At 43.3% G+C, this 16,350-nt stretch overlaps 2 protein-coding genes across 4 annotated transcripts; one reads left to right on the top strand and one right to left on the bottom strand.

The window, feature by feature from the left end:
• Positions 1–217: 217 nt before the first annotated feature.
• CGGBP1 (CGG triplet repeat binding protein 1) lies at positions 218–12,113 on the top strand. 2 transcript variants are annotated; one of them, XR_009116004.1, is made up of 3 exons: positions 218–264; positions 2,580–3,583; positions 11,886–12,113. XR_009116004.1 is itself a non-coding variant. In XM_058045288.1 (2 exons), exon 2 carries the CDS (start codon positions 2,639–2,641, stop codon positions 3,140–3,142), a length of 504 nt encoding a protein of 167 aa, XP_057901271.1. In that variant the 5' UTR covers positions 241–264; positions 2,632–2,638; the 3' UTR covers positions 3,143–7,848. The 2 variants fall into 2 exon arrangements, 1 of the variants encoding a protein (XP_057901271.1); XM_058045288.1 differs by lacking the exon at positions 11,886–12,113 and having other exon boundaries at positions 241–264; positions 2,632–7,848.
• On the bottom strand, positions 11,463–15,762 carry N6AMT1 (N-6 adenine-specific DNA methyltransferase 1). 2 transcript variants are annotated; one of them, XM_058045287.1, is made up of 7 exons: positions 15,602–15,762; positions 14,502–14,591; positions 13,995–14,085; positions 13,367–13,450; positions 13,119–13,260; positions 12,337–12,464; positions 11,463–11,953 (listed from the first exon to the last, which is right to left on the bottom strand). In XM_058045287.1, exons 1-6 carry the CDS (start codon positions 15,745–15,747, stop codon positions 12,358–12,360), a joined length of 660 nt encoding a protein of 219 aa, XP_057901270.1. In that variant the 5' UTR covers positions 15,748–15,762; the 3' UTR covers positions 11,463–11,953; positions 12,337–12,357. The 2 variants fall into 2 exon arrangements, with proteins under 2 accessions (XP_057901270.1, XP_057901269.1); XM_058045286.1 differs by having other exon boundaries at positions 11,463–12,464; positions 15,602–15,738.
• Between the last annotated feature and the right edge of the window lie 588 nt (positions 15,763–16,350).

Here is a 16,350-nt window from a genome sequence, read left to right as displayed (position 1 = left end):
CGCCCGCGCTCTGATTGGTCGGCGCATGCCTCTATCAGCGATCTCATGCCCGTTTCCCATTCGTAATTGGGCCCAAGCCTTGCCCATCTCCGCGGCGAACCAATCAACGAGCGACTTCCGGCGGCGGGGGCGGGCCGGCGGGGTGGGCGGGGCCGTGCGGCTGCGGCGGAGCGGCGCGTCCGGCCCGGCGGGGCCCAGCGCGGAGCGGCGGCGGCGGCGGAGCAGCCCCGGGGCGGCCCCGGGCGGGCGGCGCGGCCGCTGCGGGTAATGGTGCCCGGCACGGGGCCGGCGGGTCCGCGCGTGGGGAGGAGGCTGCGGGGCCACCCGGGAAACACCCGCGCTGCGGGGAAGGGCCGCAGCCGCGGGGCCTGGGCTGTGCAGGGCCGGGCTCCGCGCGTTTCACACGGCGCCGGCAGCCCGGGGGACGAACCCGGGCGAGGAACGCACCGAGTGATGATCGCGGTCCCCGGGCGGAACCCGCCCCGCGCTTGGAGATCCAGGCTCGCTGTGCTGCTCTCCCGGCGGCTCCGGTGCGGTGACAGCGGCCACAGCCCGGACCCCGGAGCGTCCCGGAGAGCGGACCCGTGGGCACCCCGAGGGGGGAGGCAGCAGCACTCCGCAATGAAACACGCCAAAACTTGCTATCGCCTCCCCAAACTAGGCCTACCAAAAATCCTGCGTTCTGCTGCTCTCAGAATGCCGAGGGATTTTGCTGCAGTAGCACTACAAACACCTGTTTGGTGGGGGAAGTTTTTTTGGCGTTTCAGAAGCCAAAGCAACAAGTTTGGGTTGGGTTAGGATTTGCTTTCTGCTTGATTTCAGCAAATGGTTGCTTCTGAAGCTCATATATAAAGCAACAAAAAGAAGAAGGTTACATTGATGATGGATAAAGTTTGTTTATCATTGTATCAGACTAAGATTTATGGGTCTGCAAAGCCACAGTGCAAACAAAATTCACGAGGAAAGTAGCTAATACCAAGATCTTTGTTTCATTTTTTTGCAGAAGCTTGTAATCTCTTCTTGTAGCAATGGCTTAAGAGAAAAAGGCAGTGTTGCAGACAGAATTCTCTATTCCTTTAGTTCCAGGGCAGGCAAAACCCATTCTGGACAGCAGAAACTCTATGCAACTTTTTTTTTTTTTTTTAATATTGCTACAGCAAACTGGGTAACAAAAGAAAAGTACAGAGAAATACATTTGGAGGTACCAGGAGAGTTGAAAGAAACATTGTTGCCTTTTAGGGGTTATTTTAAGGAAATGGGTAGCTAATGTGGTGACCATTAATTTTGCTCAGAAAACCTCAAAGCTGAACAAAGCTGTTACTTGACTTCAACTTTACTCTGAAAACTCCATACCTCAACAACAAAAGGACACAGGTCCTTTTAATTTCAGAGCACTTTACTGGGTTATTGCTGGCTTTGGTGACACAGTCTAGTTTAGAGTGATGCTAAACCACTTTGAAAATACAATTTCTTATATTGCATTGCAATGGGAACCGAGGTTTGCATCTATCAGGCTGTTCCAGCAGTGACAAAATGATTTGCTCTAAGCTCCAGGTTTAACCTAAGAGCTGTGGTTTAAAAACCTGGGCTGCTTCCAAACAAGTGCTGGCAAAGCATTGGTTTGGGATTTTTTGTTGAGGTTTACCTACTTTTAAAAGTGACAGTAATAATTTTTTTGCTTGATATGGAAAAAAAACAGAGAAAACATCAACTCAACATAATTAAGAGACTGTCAAATATGTTGAAAATGCTAAGAAGAAAGTACCCTTTGTCCTAATGTGTAAAGGGTAGAAAAGGGTCTTCATGAAAACCCAAAAGTGTTTGGTTTTTTTTTTTATTTTAACTGATTACCAGATTGGGTTTTGAGAGTTCTGTTGAGTCACCAAAATATTAGTGAAGGATAACTTCAAACAATTATTTAAAACTACTTTCTATAACTGCATTCTAATACCCTATAACTACACATATATATATATATCCACCACAATCTCAACAGATCCACAATACATACTATTAAAAAAATCAAATAGAAAAAAACTCTCACCACATTAATAAAATCTTATACCAAAAGTGCAGATAGTCTCTCAGAGTAACCCGTTGTCATCTTATCACAGGGGTCCCATACTGTTGTCTCCTTATCACAAAAGTATCATACCTGCTTGGTGTTTCTCCTGGGCAGCTCTCACAGCACTGACTCTTCCTCACACAGCAGCCAACAAACTCCAGTCCCCTTCTCAAAGGCCCACCCTACTCTTTTATAGCATCTTCTTCTCATTGCTCACAGCTGTGGCCTGCTAAAGTCAGGCCTGGTCCTAATCTCTGATAATTGGCCCAGCTGCAACTCCTTAGGGGTAAGATTACTTTCTACACTATCTTTATTTTCTTATATTCTATCCCCCTACAGTAACCCAAATAACAAAACCCACTCCTCATCATAAATCTAAAAACAAAACTAAAACAGAGTGGAAGTGAAGGAACTTCATTCTCCCATTTAACTGGACTTGCAGCTGAAAATCCTTTCACTAGCAGTGTCACAAAGGTGTCTAACATGTAGCTGATGACATCTAATGACATTTCAGGTGTCGGCAGGTGCCAGGCTGCACGCTGAACGAGCTCTGGTTTGTTCCCCAGCTTTGCCATGGAGCGGTTCGCGGTGAAGTCGGCGCCGTCGCGGAACCGCTCCAAGACCGCGCTGTACGTGACGCCCCAGGACCGCGTGACGGAGTTCGGCAGCGAGCTGCACGAGGACGGGGGGAAGCTCTTCTGCACCTCCTGCAACGTGGTGCTCAACCACGTCCGCAAGTCCGCCATCAACGACCACCTCAAGTCCAAAACGCACACCAAGAGGAAGGCGGAGTTCGAGGAGCAGAACGTCAGGAAGAAGCAAAGGACTCTGACCGCCTCCCTGCAGTGCAACAGCGCTGCCCAGACAGAGAAAAGCAGCGTGATCCAGGACTTTGTGAAAATGTGCCTGGAGGCCAACATCCCCCTGGAGAAGGCCGACCACCCCTCCGTGCGGGCCTTCCTGTCCCGCTACGTTAAGAACGGCAGCTCCATACCCAAGTCGGAGCAGCTAAGGAAAGCCTATCTGCCTGATGGCTATGACAATGAGAACCAGCTCATCAACACTGAAGACCGTTGAGAAGAGAACAGTTTTCATCCTTGTTGTGAAGTTTTACATATTGATGGCGTGGTTTATTTTTATATTCATGCATATATACAGTGTTACATATTGATTTTACAAGCTATTTTGTATTCTTGTAGAAGTGACAATCTACTCCTGACCTTAGCGGTGTGCCACAGATTGTTGCTAACCCTGCTGTGGACTTGGGAGCTACGCTGATGTAGAGCTCATGAGGAATGTAGGGAGCATCCCTGGCATACACCTGATCTCTGTTCAGTCCAGCTGTAACTGAGGCTGAGAAAAAGGCACTTGAATGGAGGACCCCAGCTCACAGTGCATCCAAGAAGACGGTGTGGTAGGGATTGCTGCTCGTGGCAGTGGATTGCTGTGTCCAGTATCCTGTCCCTGAGTGACCAAGAAGAGGGGCTGCACCTTTGGAATGCAAGAAGCTCTAGGATGGTTAGTTAAAGTATCACTGCTCTGTTGGGGGAGGACTATTGCAACTTTCTATTCAAGCTTGGTTTACGTTTTGAAACAGGAAACATTTTTCTTCTAGAACTCTCTCTTATGCTGTTTGGTGCAACTGTGGATGTATTCATTATCCAGCTTAACCAGCCAGTCTCTTGTACTGACCTCTGAACTCCACTATTTTCATAAGGCTGGGAGTTCTGCAGGTTTGCCATGTCTGCTTTTCTAAAATCACCGTTCCTTTGTCTTGGTTTCACATGCCCCCTTCCACTTCAGTGCCAATATTTGAAAGCTGAGTAGACAAACCAGTAACTGAGTGTGGTTTGCAGTGCAGCTGCTGTCAAGTGAAACTTATGCTGGACCAAGTTCTTAGCAGAGATTACTGCCTTTTTCCTACTAGCAGGACTAAGCTAAATCTAAATTGGGGATGGTAGAGGCACTAAACTAAGGAGTTGGAAAGTTTTTTCATTGTGCACAAAAGAGGCTGCTCCATCTTTCCTGAAGGTCCTTTACACATCTGGCCTCATCATCAGCCTTTCAGTCAAGGGAGGTGAAGTGATTAAAATAAAACAGTTACTGCAAAGGTCCTTCAGTACTTGTAAACACAAGTAGGAAGGCAGATACACTTTGAACTTATAAGGGAATTACAGACCTTTATTTCTTACTCTGTGCCACGGCCACATCTATTGCACTGGCAGAAAGCAAAATGGGAAATTGAAGAATTTAAATCATGTTACTCTCTCCAAAATCTAATTAATAGTTACTAAGCTATTCCAAATGATGATGCCAAATAGTTCACTAACACAAATGCTTCATAAAGGTTTGGAATGAAATGAGGGAGTACTGTGCAAAGTGCTGGAATACAGCTGACCTCTGCCTGCTCTAGATCTCCTGGAGATGCTCTGGGTTCAGACAGGTGCCTGCATCTCCTGGGGGCACAGGAATCCTCCCTCTCCATGGGTACAATGGCATAAGGATGCTTTAACTCCTGAGGGTGGTGCCAGTTGTCCAGCTTCCTTCCCCAGCAGAGTTTCACAGCAGTTTATTTACAGTGATACCAAGAATTGCTGAAAAGAGACAAAATAACCAGATTATTTTGGGTTTAGAGCTATTTCCCACCTGTATCCAGAGCAGTCTCCTTTGCTGGGCTGAGACTTAGATACTTGGTAACAACTATTTGTTTGTGCAATTAGTCTGCAGAAATGCACTTGTTTCATGTCCTGCTATGAAACCTGCTGGAATAGATGGACAAAGCTAAAAAGCAGAAGGTTTCCTACCCATGTGCATCAATCCAGGGGTGCTCAGCCCACTGCTGGTCTAGGACTTCAGGCAGAAATAACAGTAGCAACTTTTTAATCTAATCCTAGAGATCAAGATATGCCTTCCTAAATATCATTTTTTATTGCACAAGCTTGGGTTCACCTTAAAATCCTTAACTGCCTTGGGCTAGAACTGTTTAATAAATCTTCTGAAGCCAAGTGAAAGGTAAACTGCCTTTTCTGTCCTGACAAGTACTGAAAGTATTTTCTCACTGTTTCCTTACAGTGAAACAACATCCTTGCTTTAACTTTTAATCTTTATTGAAACCTCAGCAATGCTATCTTAGAATTGAAGCAAATGGAGAATAATGGGATATTGAGAAAAGAAAAGCAGCTAGAGAAATGGGATGGGCAAGAGGAATTTGGGCCAGTTCAATCAGTTTTGCTAACAGGGGATTTTATGGCTGCAACCCATAACAGTTTTATATGGGATTAGATGCTGTGTGTTCTTCCCTTGACTGACAGACTGACAGACATTTTGAATGCTTCATGGGAACATTAAATAGGTTCCTGCATAACTGGAAAATAAAAGAAGAAGCAAAAAAATCAAGTTGCTTTCAAATTTACAGTTTTACATAAAAGTGAAGCAATTGGCAAGTGTAATGGACTCAATTTGCAGGACACTGCTGTCCTAATAATAGGATATTTTCATTTAAAAATAAAGCCACAATGCTTTTCAAGCTTTTTTGAAAATCAGGATGTTGATCCATTGCAACAAACATTAATAATGGAGTAAAGCTATGAAAAATAAAGCACTTGCAGGTAATCTAGAAAGAATGAATAAGTTTAAAATCATGAACATAACCCACATAATCAAGGCATTTTTAGAAAAAATATGAGTAGGTGATTGCATTCTGTCATGAAACAGAGTCCTGCAAACACTAATTCAGAACATAATTTTGCCAGTATGGCTGCAGATGGATGAAACTTAACTTTATTTTAATTGCTGTTGATCTTAGGGAAGATTTACAGCAGAAGTTTTCTCATCTATCTAAACCTAAGGAATAACGAAATCCTAGTTTTGAGGCTGTGATGGAGTTGAACAGTCTCCATGGGGGATTAATTTCTTGTGCAAGAATGTATTTCCTGTAAAGAAGAAAACTCTCAGAAGTAAAGGGAGGATGGAAACAGTGTCAGCTTTTCACTTTACATCCAAATGTGGAGACAAGCTCTAAGGGATACTTTGTGCCCTGTGGTTTTAGGAATATGTTTGAACTCTAAATGTAACAGAAAAAAAATTAAAATAAATATTTTCTTCTCTGACCAATACTTCAAAACTAATTTAGCCAAGTTAGCTGAAATTACTCCCAAGTGCTTTTTTTGAAACAAAACTTGCAAAGAGTAAAATACAAACAGGAGCATTCTCTGTTGTGTGACTCCTTATACGGACACACCATGATAGTTTCAGCTTGTATGTTCCTGAAAAAACAGGAGCAAGCTTCAGAAGTTTCAATCATTTTGAAGTCTGTAATTTGGCTGCTCCCATGGGAAGGTGAAGCATTCAGCATAATAAAAGGGAATCGTTTTTCAGTGGAGAGAGAAACTTGTTCTGCACACTATGGGATATTCTCATGATAGAAAGGCTGGTTTTAGTCAGAGCCCCTTTTAGCAATTCTGTTGAACTGAAGAATGAGATGCTCCCTCTTAGCTTTTGCAGCATAATGAAATGATTTTCAGGAAAAAAGAAAAAAAAAAGCTGGAAGTTTGGCAAGGATAATCTCTATTTACATTTACATACAAAAAGAGGCAAGGCTTACTGTTGTTGCATTCACATTGTACTCACTGCTACTTACTCTGTGTAATTTGAGTGCTTGTTGTCTTTGTACAATTTTAAAGTCGTGTCTAACTTTCAAAATATTTTTATTTTAACAAAGTTTCTCACTGTAATAGTGCTGTTTAGTCTCTTTTGGTCTGATGAAGATGCTTTATTTTTGTTTTGGTGGTAGGGATGTTTTGTTGATGGTGAGTGGCCACAGAAATGGTTTTATTTAAAAAAATAAGTCATGAACTTGTGATTAGATACTAGAGTGAGGCTGAAGAAACCCGGGTCCTGCAGTGCCACAAGACTTCCTGTAGGAACAGTAAGACCAGAGTAAGTGATTTAAGTTTTTATATTAAAACAATACTGAAGAGAAATACTTTACATTGTAAAGTTTTCACTTGGTAATGAAAAAACGGTCTCTTTTAAAAAAAAATAAAGGTATTCCTTTTTTTTATAGAATTTATGCATAATCTCTTATTTTCCCAAGCAAGTGGATTAAGAACTTGTGGTAGTTCCCATAGAATGGTGTAATATAAGACACAAAAATGGATGGGGACAGGAAAATTTAAGGAGCTGCTGCTGTAGCCTAAGGTAACATCAGATATTGAAGCATTTGGTTGATTTACCTGTGCAATGACACTGAGTCTGTTCCAGGACTGGTTATACAAAACCTCTGATTCCTGTCACTCCTGATTTTCTTCATGGTGACAGAAATTCCCTACTGATGCCTTCTGCTCCAAGTGAATACCAGTTGGAATGATTTTTGTACATTTTGACACTGCAGTAAACCATTTGTAGTACAGGATCTTGCAGCTACCCAAGGCCTCAGATCTTTGCAGGAAGGGCTTCTGCAATGTGGAAGAATTCAAAAAGGTCACAGTTTGATTTCTCTCCCTTGAGGACTTCATGAAAATTGAGCAAATAACATCAACCCATCAAAAATTATCATCAAGTGTGGGTTTGATTGTTTACACATTTCTTTTCCTGAATTCTGACCTGTCTTGACGTCTGAGGATGGATCAATGATAAATTCAGGCAACCTCTTGACTGATGAATTTATGAACCATCATTTTCTCATTTTCAGTCATTTCCAGGTCACAGCACATTAAGATCAAGTGCTTTTTGTTGTGAAAGGGAAAAGCAGAATAGAAATAAACATACCCTTTGTAAAATTTTCTTGTGTGGACAATTTGTATATGAAACAGCACATGCACACTTGCAAAATCAATGTATCAGTCAGGATTTCTGTAGAAGCTGATGCAGAACCAGGTGAAGCAAATATTTAAAGTTCAGTAATTAGGCCATGCTAAATTCTGATGGTGACATTTTACCTTTTTAACTGAATCAGGGCAGTTCAATCCATATCCAGGATGCAGCAGGATCAAGTACACACAGCTTTCAGGCCGCAGTGATATTGCTAATTAGGTCTGACATTTGTTATTTGCATGGGCTGAAGGAGAATCTCTGACAGTTCTGCTTTATTTTTTCCTCATCCCACCACTTTTTTTACAAGGGGTTTGGAATTTGTGCCTTGTGCAGCCACCTCTTTCATATCTACAAGCACATCTCAGGTAGAAGCAAAAGTGCAGGATGAGAGTTGGACTACAGAGAGCTACTGCAGCTCAGGTGAAAGTACTGTTCAGTACTTCTGTACAGAGTGGACAGAAAAGTATTTAGGGACTTGAGAGGTTTTTAGGAGGGGTTTGTATATTGGTTTGCCTCAAGTGTTTTTTTAATCTGTCCTCCAGTGTACAAAATAGCTCCAATTCAGCATTGAATTTCACTGCAGTAACTGACATTTTCTCACCTCAATTCTTCTATAATTAGCTTGACATTGCTTCCTCCCTCCCCTTATTTCTGAAGCCTGTCATTACTCCAAGACAAATCCAACAGCTACAATACCCATGGCTGCACTTAGGGAAGTGTTTTACAGACAAAAATCCCCCAAGTGGAGCTTTAACCAGCTCTGGACAGAATTGACTGAGCCCCCTCCTGAGAGCACCCAAGCTGGGCCTACAATCCAGAACCTGCTTTGGTTTAACAAGGCTCAGCTCACCTCCTGAAACTGAAACTGCTGAGGGAAAAGTGGGGAGATGCAAAAAAATCTCATGTTGTGAAGGACTTGTATCAAAATGAAGGAGCTGACTCCTGCTCTAACAGGAAATCACAGGAGTAAAACTGCAGGGGCTACCTCGGCTGGTGCAGCAGCAAATCCTGAGCTCTGAGAGCACCAGTGACAGGCAAGGAGCTGAGGGGACACTGGAACATGGCTGCTCCTTTAAGGCACTAAAACCTCCCTCACGCAGTGTTAAAAGGTAATTTTCAGCACACTTCCTGCAGCCCACTCTCAGAACGCTGTGTCTCACTCTGTGGTTTCCTGCAAACAGGAAAAATGCAGCCCCAAAATAGAACTTTGGTCTTTTTCTTCTTGTCAGAAGAAAAACTGAGGTGGGACAGAAAGAACATTGCATAGATTACGGTTGGGCTTTTCTTTTCATTTGCCTTCAGCAAAGTAGCAACAGCCCTGACAAAGGAGACTGAATCAGGTAAAGTTTCTATTTATAGCAACCCTCAGGTCTGAAATTCACCCCATGTTTTTGGAGCCTTTTCCTCCAAAATAACATCTAATACAGAGAACTGTTCTAGTTGTGTTTAAATGGAAGAGGTTCTTTGAATTCAATTGCACTGAGGGTTTTTAAATACCTGATATCTCTTAGGATTCAACAAAGAAGTTACAGAGTTATTACAGACAATGCTCATATGGTGACATCTTTTTCTGCCATTTCCCTTTCCTAATTATAGTTTAGGATTATTCCTTACCTTGCAAATACTTATATTTATTTAGCATTTACTATACCTTGAAACGTGCTTTTAAAGCAAAACTATACTCTTGCAGTATCTCAAATCCAGGGACTGAGTTAAACAAAATTTAAAAAACTAAATTACCATTTGGAGATTGAAAATATCTCATTTGTATCTTAATAACATCATAAAAACAGAATGGCTCAAGGGGGTAATTAAGTCTCAACAAGAGAAAAACTTCCCTGAATAACCAATTTTTCTCTCAGAGCTGGCTGTGGATGCAGCCACCAGGTGTCTTCAGTGCACAAAAATGCAATTTGTGGTAGAAGTGGTTTGGCTCAAGAGGAGCCCTGCTGTGTGTGCAGTTACACTCAAGGTATTCTCTTCCATAAATATTTCCCATTTAGGCTGGATTGGAGCTTTTGTCAGGCTTTTTCAGCTCCTCATCCTGCACCAGTAGGATTCTCCTGATCACTCCATCTGAACACCAAATTTTCGACAGAAAAAAGAAATCCAAACATAGCATTTCAGAAAGTTGTTCCATTATTTTTCCCAAAATATTATTCTGGAAAAACAACTTGATAATTTAGACTTTGGTAAGCATTTCCATCATAAGTAGAGGTGACAATTGCTATATACAAAATTCCTGTTTGCTTTCAATTTGGTTCTAACTTTATGAAGAAACTCTGCATGGGCAAAAGCTTTTGGGAAGGTTCAGCTAAGTGCTTCAATGTCTTAAAAACACTTAGGGAAAAAAAATCTTATGGACATGCTGAGAAAGGAACACACAAAATCCAAATTACTTGTCCTTATGAAGATGCTGAGAACAAGCAGCAGAAACAATCATCCCTTACAGTGCAGTCTATTGTGTGAAGAGTGAATTTTTTCAACTTCTTAATTGATTGATGTTGAATTAGAGTCATGCAGAAGCAGTGAATACATTTAAAGTTCTGCTTTGCATCCCTCCTCTCTATCTTGCTTCTTGTAAAATCAAAACCTCACATGCAGGAGGATGTTTAAAAACCAAAAAAACCCTGCAGCTTTGTTCATTACTCTATGAGGGGAGACAGGAGCCAGAGAAGGGGAGATGTTTTTTAGACCCTCAGGATCACCTTCTCTTTCCAATGCCCAGACAATAAAGGTTTCTCCAGTCATGCTGATAAAAAGGATAATCCTGTAGATTCCTCAGAGCAATTATTAAATTTACAGTAAGATGTGGCCTCATAATTAAACCTGTCTGTAGCTATTAAACAGTACAGGTGGAGAACAGAAGCCAAAGCAGTGCTCAGTGCACCCTGCAGATAATGGATCTTATCTTACTACCATAGCAGAGCCTCCTAATTTAACTGAAGAGGATGATAATGATAATAACTGAGAAATATTCAGTAACTGGCCAGATAACAACTCCAGCACCCGAGGACAAAATACTTTTGAACCATGGCCAAAGGTTTTGGTAGCATTCAAACCTGAGCTTGCAATCTGGAAATCCTACAAGCTCTAGGCCCAGTCTGCAGTCAAATTATCCTTAATTTGACAGTGTATCTGGAATTATTTTGCTTAACCACATTTAATTATCATCCCACTTTCAACTCTAAAAGTTTTTGAGTAAGAGGCTGTGCTAATTTGGACTGATGTGAGGACTACACTGTGCCCAGTACCCTCCTGTGATAAAGCACTGCTAAAATGACACAGATTACTACAAATATCAAAATAATGTTTATAGGAGCATTACATAAAACTCTTGCAAGTCAGTCTCTACAGAACCATGATGGAATTTTTTCTTTTATGCACTTCCATCTCACCCCTTCTAAACTCGTTTGGTTTTTATTTTGCTCAAAAGTAAGCTGGGAGTTGACGCCAACTTATTTAAGCTTTGTATCCACAGACAAAACAATGAGAGCCCCAGAAAACCCTCTAGTGTACACCAGAAAATCTACATTAGTGTTTCTTTAAAATGGGAGGGAAAAAGTGAAAAGGACTAAAATTCAATTTCTATTTGCAAAATTGTATTCCTCAAAAGAATTCCCAATGGCAATATAAATACATACAATTACTAAAATAAAATTTTCCATCATTCCTTGAGAAGCCACCTCTGAAGCTGAGGGAAGGTGTCTAACGGGTTGCAGAGCTGTTGTGCTCATAACAAGGGATTGAAGAATTGGAGAATCCTCCTTATCTGCTGCTGGAACATATGTTGGAAGAGATGAGAAGTTCAGTACCCTGAGCAGTAAAACTCTCACAGCTATGTGAGAACAAGTGAAACAACTCCTAACTCTGCCTTCACATTTTGCATTGTATAAAGTGCCACTGTGTTTCCATCTGTGCACTGATCCAAACTTCCTCCAAATGCTTTTGTGCTGGACTCTGAGCATCTGTGTATTTTAACCAGGCTCTTTCTTCTTCTCTGAAGGTCACAAGGACATGGAGGACTCTGGTCCTTAGTCAAGGCCAAAGTGATCCGTGCTGAGAACGCTGATCCTGGGAGAGGAAAGAACTTTTTAAGCCAACAGAAGGAGACCTTAATGCTGCTGCTTGTAAATTTGCAGTTTGTGGTGAATGCTGATGGTGTCAAAGGATCCTGGTTCTGACCAATGACAACTGAAGACTACAAATTAAATTTGATATGTGTGCATGGCTTGTAGAAGTGAGACTCTCTGGTGTGTGGCATTGGTTATGTCAGAGGATATTAGATCATTATGAACCCATTGATATTTTGTTCCCTAGCTCAGTTTTTGGGTTAATTTCTTTCTTGATCTTTTGCTTGTATGAGTAAGTTCCTGCCACTAACAAAGGGCAGATTGCATTCACTTCAGTGTTCACCAACTGACAACTCTGTGTTCAATTTTCTTCATGCCTACTACCTGGCAGGTGAAGAGAAGTCATCAAGATTTCCTAAATCTGAGGATTGTCAGCATCTCTTGTCCTGCTCTCCTGGAAAGCACTCGTGTGCCTTTTAAGCCACTTCTCTTCATTGTTTCCAGAATTTCATCTGCAATGGAAAGTGCAGCATTTACAAATGAGTTGAAATTGGTTATAGAAAATAATTCTAAAATATCTGCCAAGCTGTAAAGCAAAGTTTATAAACTCTGTCCTCCTACTCTTTCAGGCAAAAAGTTTTATGCAAAATAATCTCCAACCAAACTCACAACTTACAAACTGAAGTTTAGTGTTTTGCTAGAATTCTGTATGAATTGCAGGACAAAGTGAAATTTGTAACGCCTTCTCACAAAAGCTGCCTAATAAATCAGGTGTGAAGAATAATCCTGACATTACATGACAACTTGTGGCCATCAAGCATTAGATCAGAAGGAACAATTCAAAATATTTTCTCTATACCTGTAAAATGAAAGATATCACATTTCCCACTAAGCCTTTTCAGCTAACACCACCATTCTCTTCCATAAGAAAGAACTGGCCTGGCATCATTAATTAATTCAGACTTAATTAATCCACCTTTCAGGCTTGGAACTGAATTCCTGCAGAGCTGCTGGGGTCCCACACACTTTCACTTTCCAAACTAGCTTGGGGAGTTCGTAGTTTTGATAAATTTGCTTGCATTTTTGGTCTAGCTGTGATCAACATTTTGATTTATACCATAATAACCCTGGTTAGGCCCATTAGAATGTCCAAGGACAGTGCTCACCTGGATTATTTTCTTGAATTGTGACCAAGTAGAATAATCCTCCTGGTGAAAGCAGGTCTGGTACTAATGGGAAAACTCTATCCATGACTTCTCTGCCCTGTTTGCCCCCAGCCCAGGATGCCTCTATTCCTTGGCTTTTCACCTAGGAAGAAGGAAAGCAAAGATTGTTATAAAACAGAATGACAGAACTGTCACAACAACAGACTGTAGCAACACTCTTTTTAATGTGTATTTCAAAATTTTCCTACCTCTTCAGAAGGTGTTACCACATATGGTGGGTTAAACAGCAGCAGATCAACCTTCCCATTTAATCTTGAGGATAATCCTTTGACCTGTAGGTGAAGTTGATGATTGTGTGGGGTTTCTTTTTGGGAACATGAAGAGTGCAAATGTTTTTAAAAGTACAGTTACATAGTTCAGTTGTTCAGCTATTTTAAATCCCATTTATTGTGGCCTACCAACATCCTCTTTTATAAACATATAAAAGGGTTAAAGAGAAACATTAGCTTTGCTCCATATCAATTTTTTAAGAAACTAAAGGTAACAACAGACACAAGTTCTAATTAAATCAGAAAAGGTTGAGAACCAAGAACTGCATAACTTTAGACAAAGGGCTATAATAATGTCAGGCCACTACAGAATTCCTCATCCAGCACTTTCCAAACTAAATCTACAGATTTATTTAATTAATACAATTAATTCTTAGTGCTTAATTTTGAATTTTATAGCTTGAGTAGTTGGTTGGGGTTTTTTTGGCAGTGGGTGATGTCCAGAGGTCCCTTCCAACTCAAACTATTGTGTGACCCCATGATCTCCAGTAAGTATTAAAAAATTACAGAAACCATGGAAGAGGTACTCTTGAAACCTCTCTCTTACCAAGTCAGTGATGACAGGCTGCAGGTGAACATTGTTCAGCAGAGCTGTCTCCTGGGTACAGTAAGCTGCCATGGGGTTGATATCTGTGCATCTAAAAGGGAAATATTACAAAGTCTAAGTTACAGGCTACTGTACCTGGAAGCTTAACTTTATGAACCACAAGCTAGTTTATAGAATCACAGAATATTCCAAGTTAAAAGGGATCCACAAGGATTAAACCCAGCAAACACAAGTGTAGGTTTATTAATTTGTCTGAGAAATGAGAAAATGGATTTCTAGTCACAGCACTACTCATTTACTACAGAACCCGAAGTAAATAATTCAGGCTGCACCATAAGCTCAGAAATGCTCAACAGGCTCTCTTTGCTTTGATTTATGTATCTATAGAATTGAGAAAAGAATAGTTTTTAAACTGTGAAAATGACAAATATGCATGAGAGGGCTAAGCATCCTGGGCTAGGCATCCTTTATTATTGCATGCAATAGTTTAGGTGCTGTTATACTTACATGTACAGCGCACCGGGTCCAAGGACAGAAGAAGCCACAAATGTTGAAACCACACCAGATCCGGATCCTATTTCAAGGCAGATCTCGACTCTGCAGAGAGAACACTCTGGATGACTTTAGTTTGTAACAGACACCAGATTGGTCAAGACAGCATTACAGAACACAGTGTCCTCCCAAACATGTTGAAGTACAGAATCACAGAATATCCTGAGCTGGAAGGGACCCCCAAGGTTCATCCAACTCAAGCCCTGGCCCTGCACAGACACCCCAACAACCCCACCCTGTGCATCCCTGGGAGCGCTGTCCAAAGACTCTCTGAGCTCTGCCAGGATGCTGCTGCCACCATTCCCTGGGGAGCTTTGTCCAGTGCCCCACCAGCCTCTGGGAGAAGAACCTTTTCCTGATATCCACCCTAACCCTTCCCGACACAGCTTAAGGCCATTCCCTCAGCTCACACAGAGCAGGACCAGCGCTGGCTCCTCTCATGAGAAAGCTGCAGACAGCACCGAGGTTTCCTCTTCTCCGGGCTGAGGATGCCAAGTACCCTCAGCCTGTTCTCCATCTCCGCAGCCCCTCTGGAGCTCTCCAACGGCTTTAACACCCCCGTGCCAGCAATCCCCCCTCAGATCATCCCTCCCGGCCCTTCCCCATCTCCGCAGCCCCTCTGGATCTCTCCAATGGCTTTAACACCCCCGTGTCAGCAATCCCCCCTCAGATCATCCCTCCCGGCCCTTCCCCATCTCCGCAGCCCCTCTGGAGCTCTCCAATGGCTTTAACACCCCCGTGTCAGCAATCCCCCCTCATATCACCCCTCCCGGCCCTTCCCCATCTCCGCAGCCCCTCTGGAGCTCTCCAATGGTTTTAACACCCCCGTGTCAGCAATCCCCCCTCATATCACCCCTCCCGGCCCTTCCCCATCTCCGCAGCCCCTCTGGAGCTCTCCAATGGCTTTAACACCCCCGTGTCAGCAGTCCCCCCTCAGATCATCCCTCCCGGCCCTTCCCCATCTCCGCAGCCCCTCTGGCGCTCTCACACGGCCCCTGTGCCAGCAATCCCCCCTCAGCTCACCCCTCCCGGCTCCCGTGCCCGCCCTGCCGCACCGAGCCTCCCGCAGGCTGTCCGCGTCCCGCTCCAGCGCATCGAGCAGCAGGAAGGTGTCCTCGGCCGGCTCGTACACGTCCCGAAAGGGCCCCCGCGGGCCCAGGTGCTCGTAGCGCGGGGTGGGCAGCGCCATCCCGGCCCGCATCCGGGGGAAGGGGCGGGACGCGGGCGGGAACGGGGCGGGACGCGGCCGCGCCTCCGCAGCATCGCTGGGTGACGCTCGGATGTGCTCGACGCGAAGTTGCAGCGGTGCGGTGGCATCTGATGGCCTCGATCCAACATTGAACACCATCGGTGTGGTTAATGTGCGATCCCCGCCGCCGGTGCCCGGAGGGCGGAGAGGGAGGGGCGGTGCTGATGCTGTTCCTGCTCCCGATTTCAGTGTTCGCTTCACAAGTGGTGTTCCCATCACCAGAACGACCGCAGGGAGTCAGCACAAACCCGAAGGAAAGAGCTGCTGAGGAAGTTTCTGAGACGCACGCGGGAAACCCTGATATTGACATCCAAAATACCTCTGTTTTCTAATAATAAGAGCTCTATTTTCTAATACTTCTGTGATTCTTAGCCAGCAACACTAGACAGCATCCTTATGTACCAAGCATCTGAACTTCAGAGTCGCAGAAACACAGATTGGTTTGGGTTGGGAGGGACCCTTAAGCTCATCTCGTTCCATCCCTGCCATGGTCAGACACCTTCCGCTGTCCCAGGTGGCTCCAAGCCCCATCCAGCCCGGTCGTGGGCACTGCCA

The sequence above is a fragment of the Melospiza georgiana genome, chromosome 2 (genome assembly GCF_028018845.1).
Source record: "Melospiza georgiana isolate bMelGeo1 chromosome 2, bMelGeo1.pri, whole genome shotgun sequence".
NCBI lineage: Eukaryota > Metazoa > Chordata > Aves > Passeriformes > Passerellidae > Melospiza > Melospiza georgiana.
The sequence above is the reverse complement of the archived record's forward strand: the minus strand, read 5'-3'. Positions and strand labels throughout refer to the sequence as shown.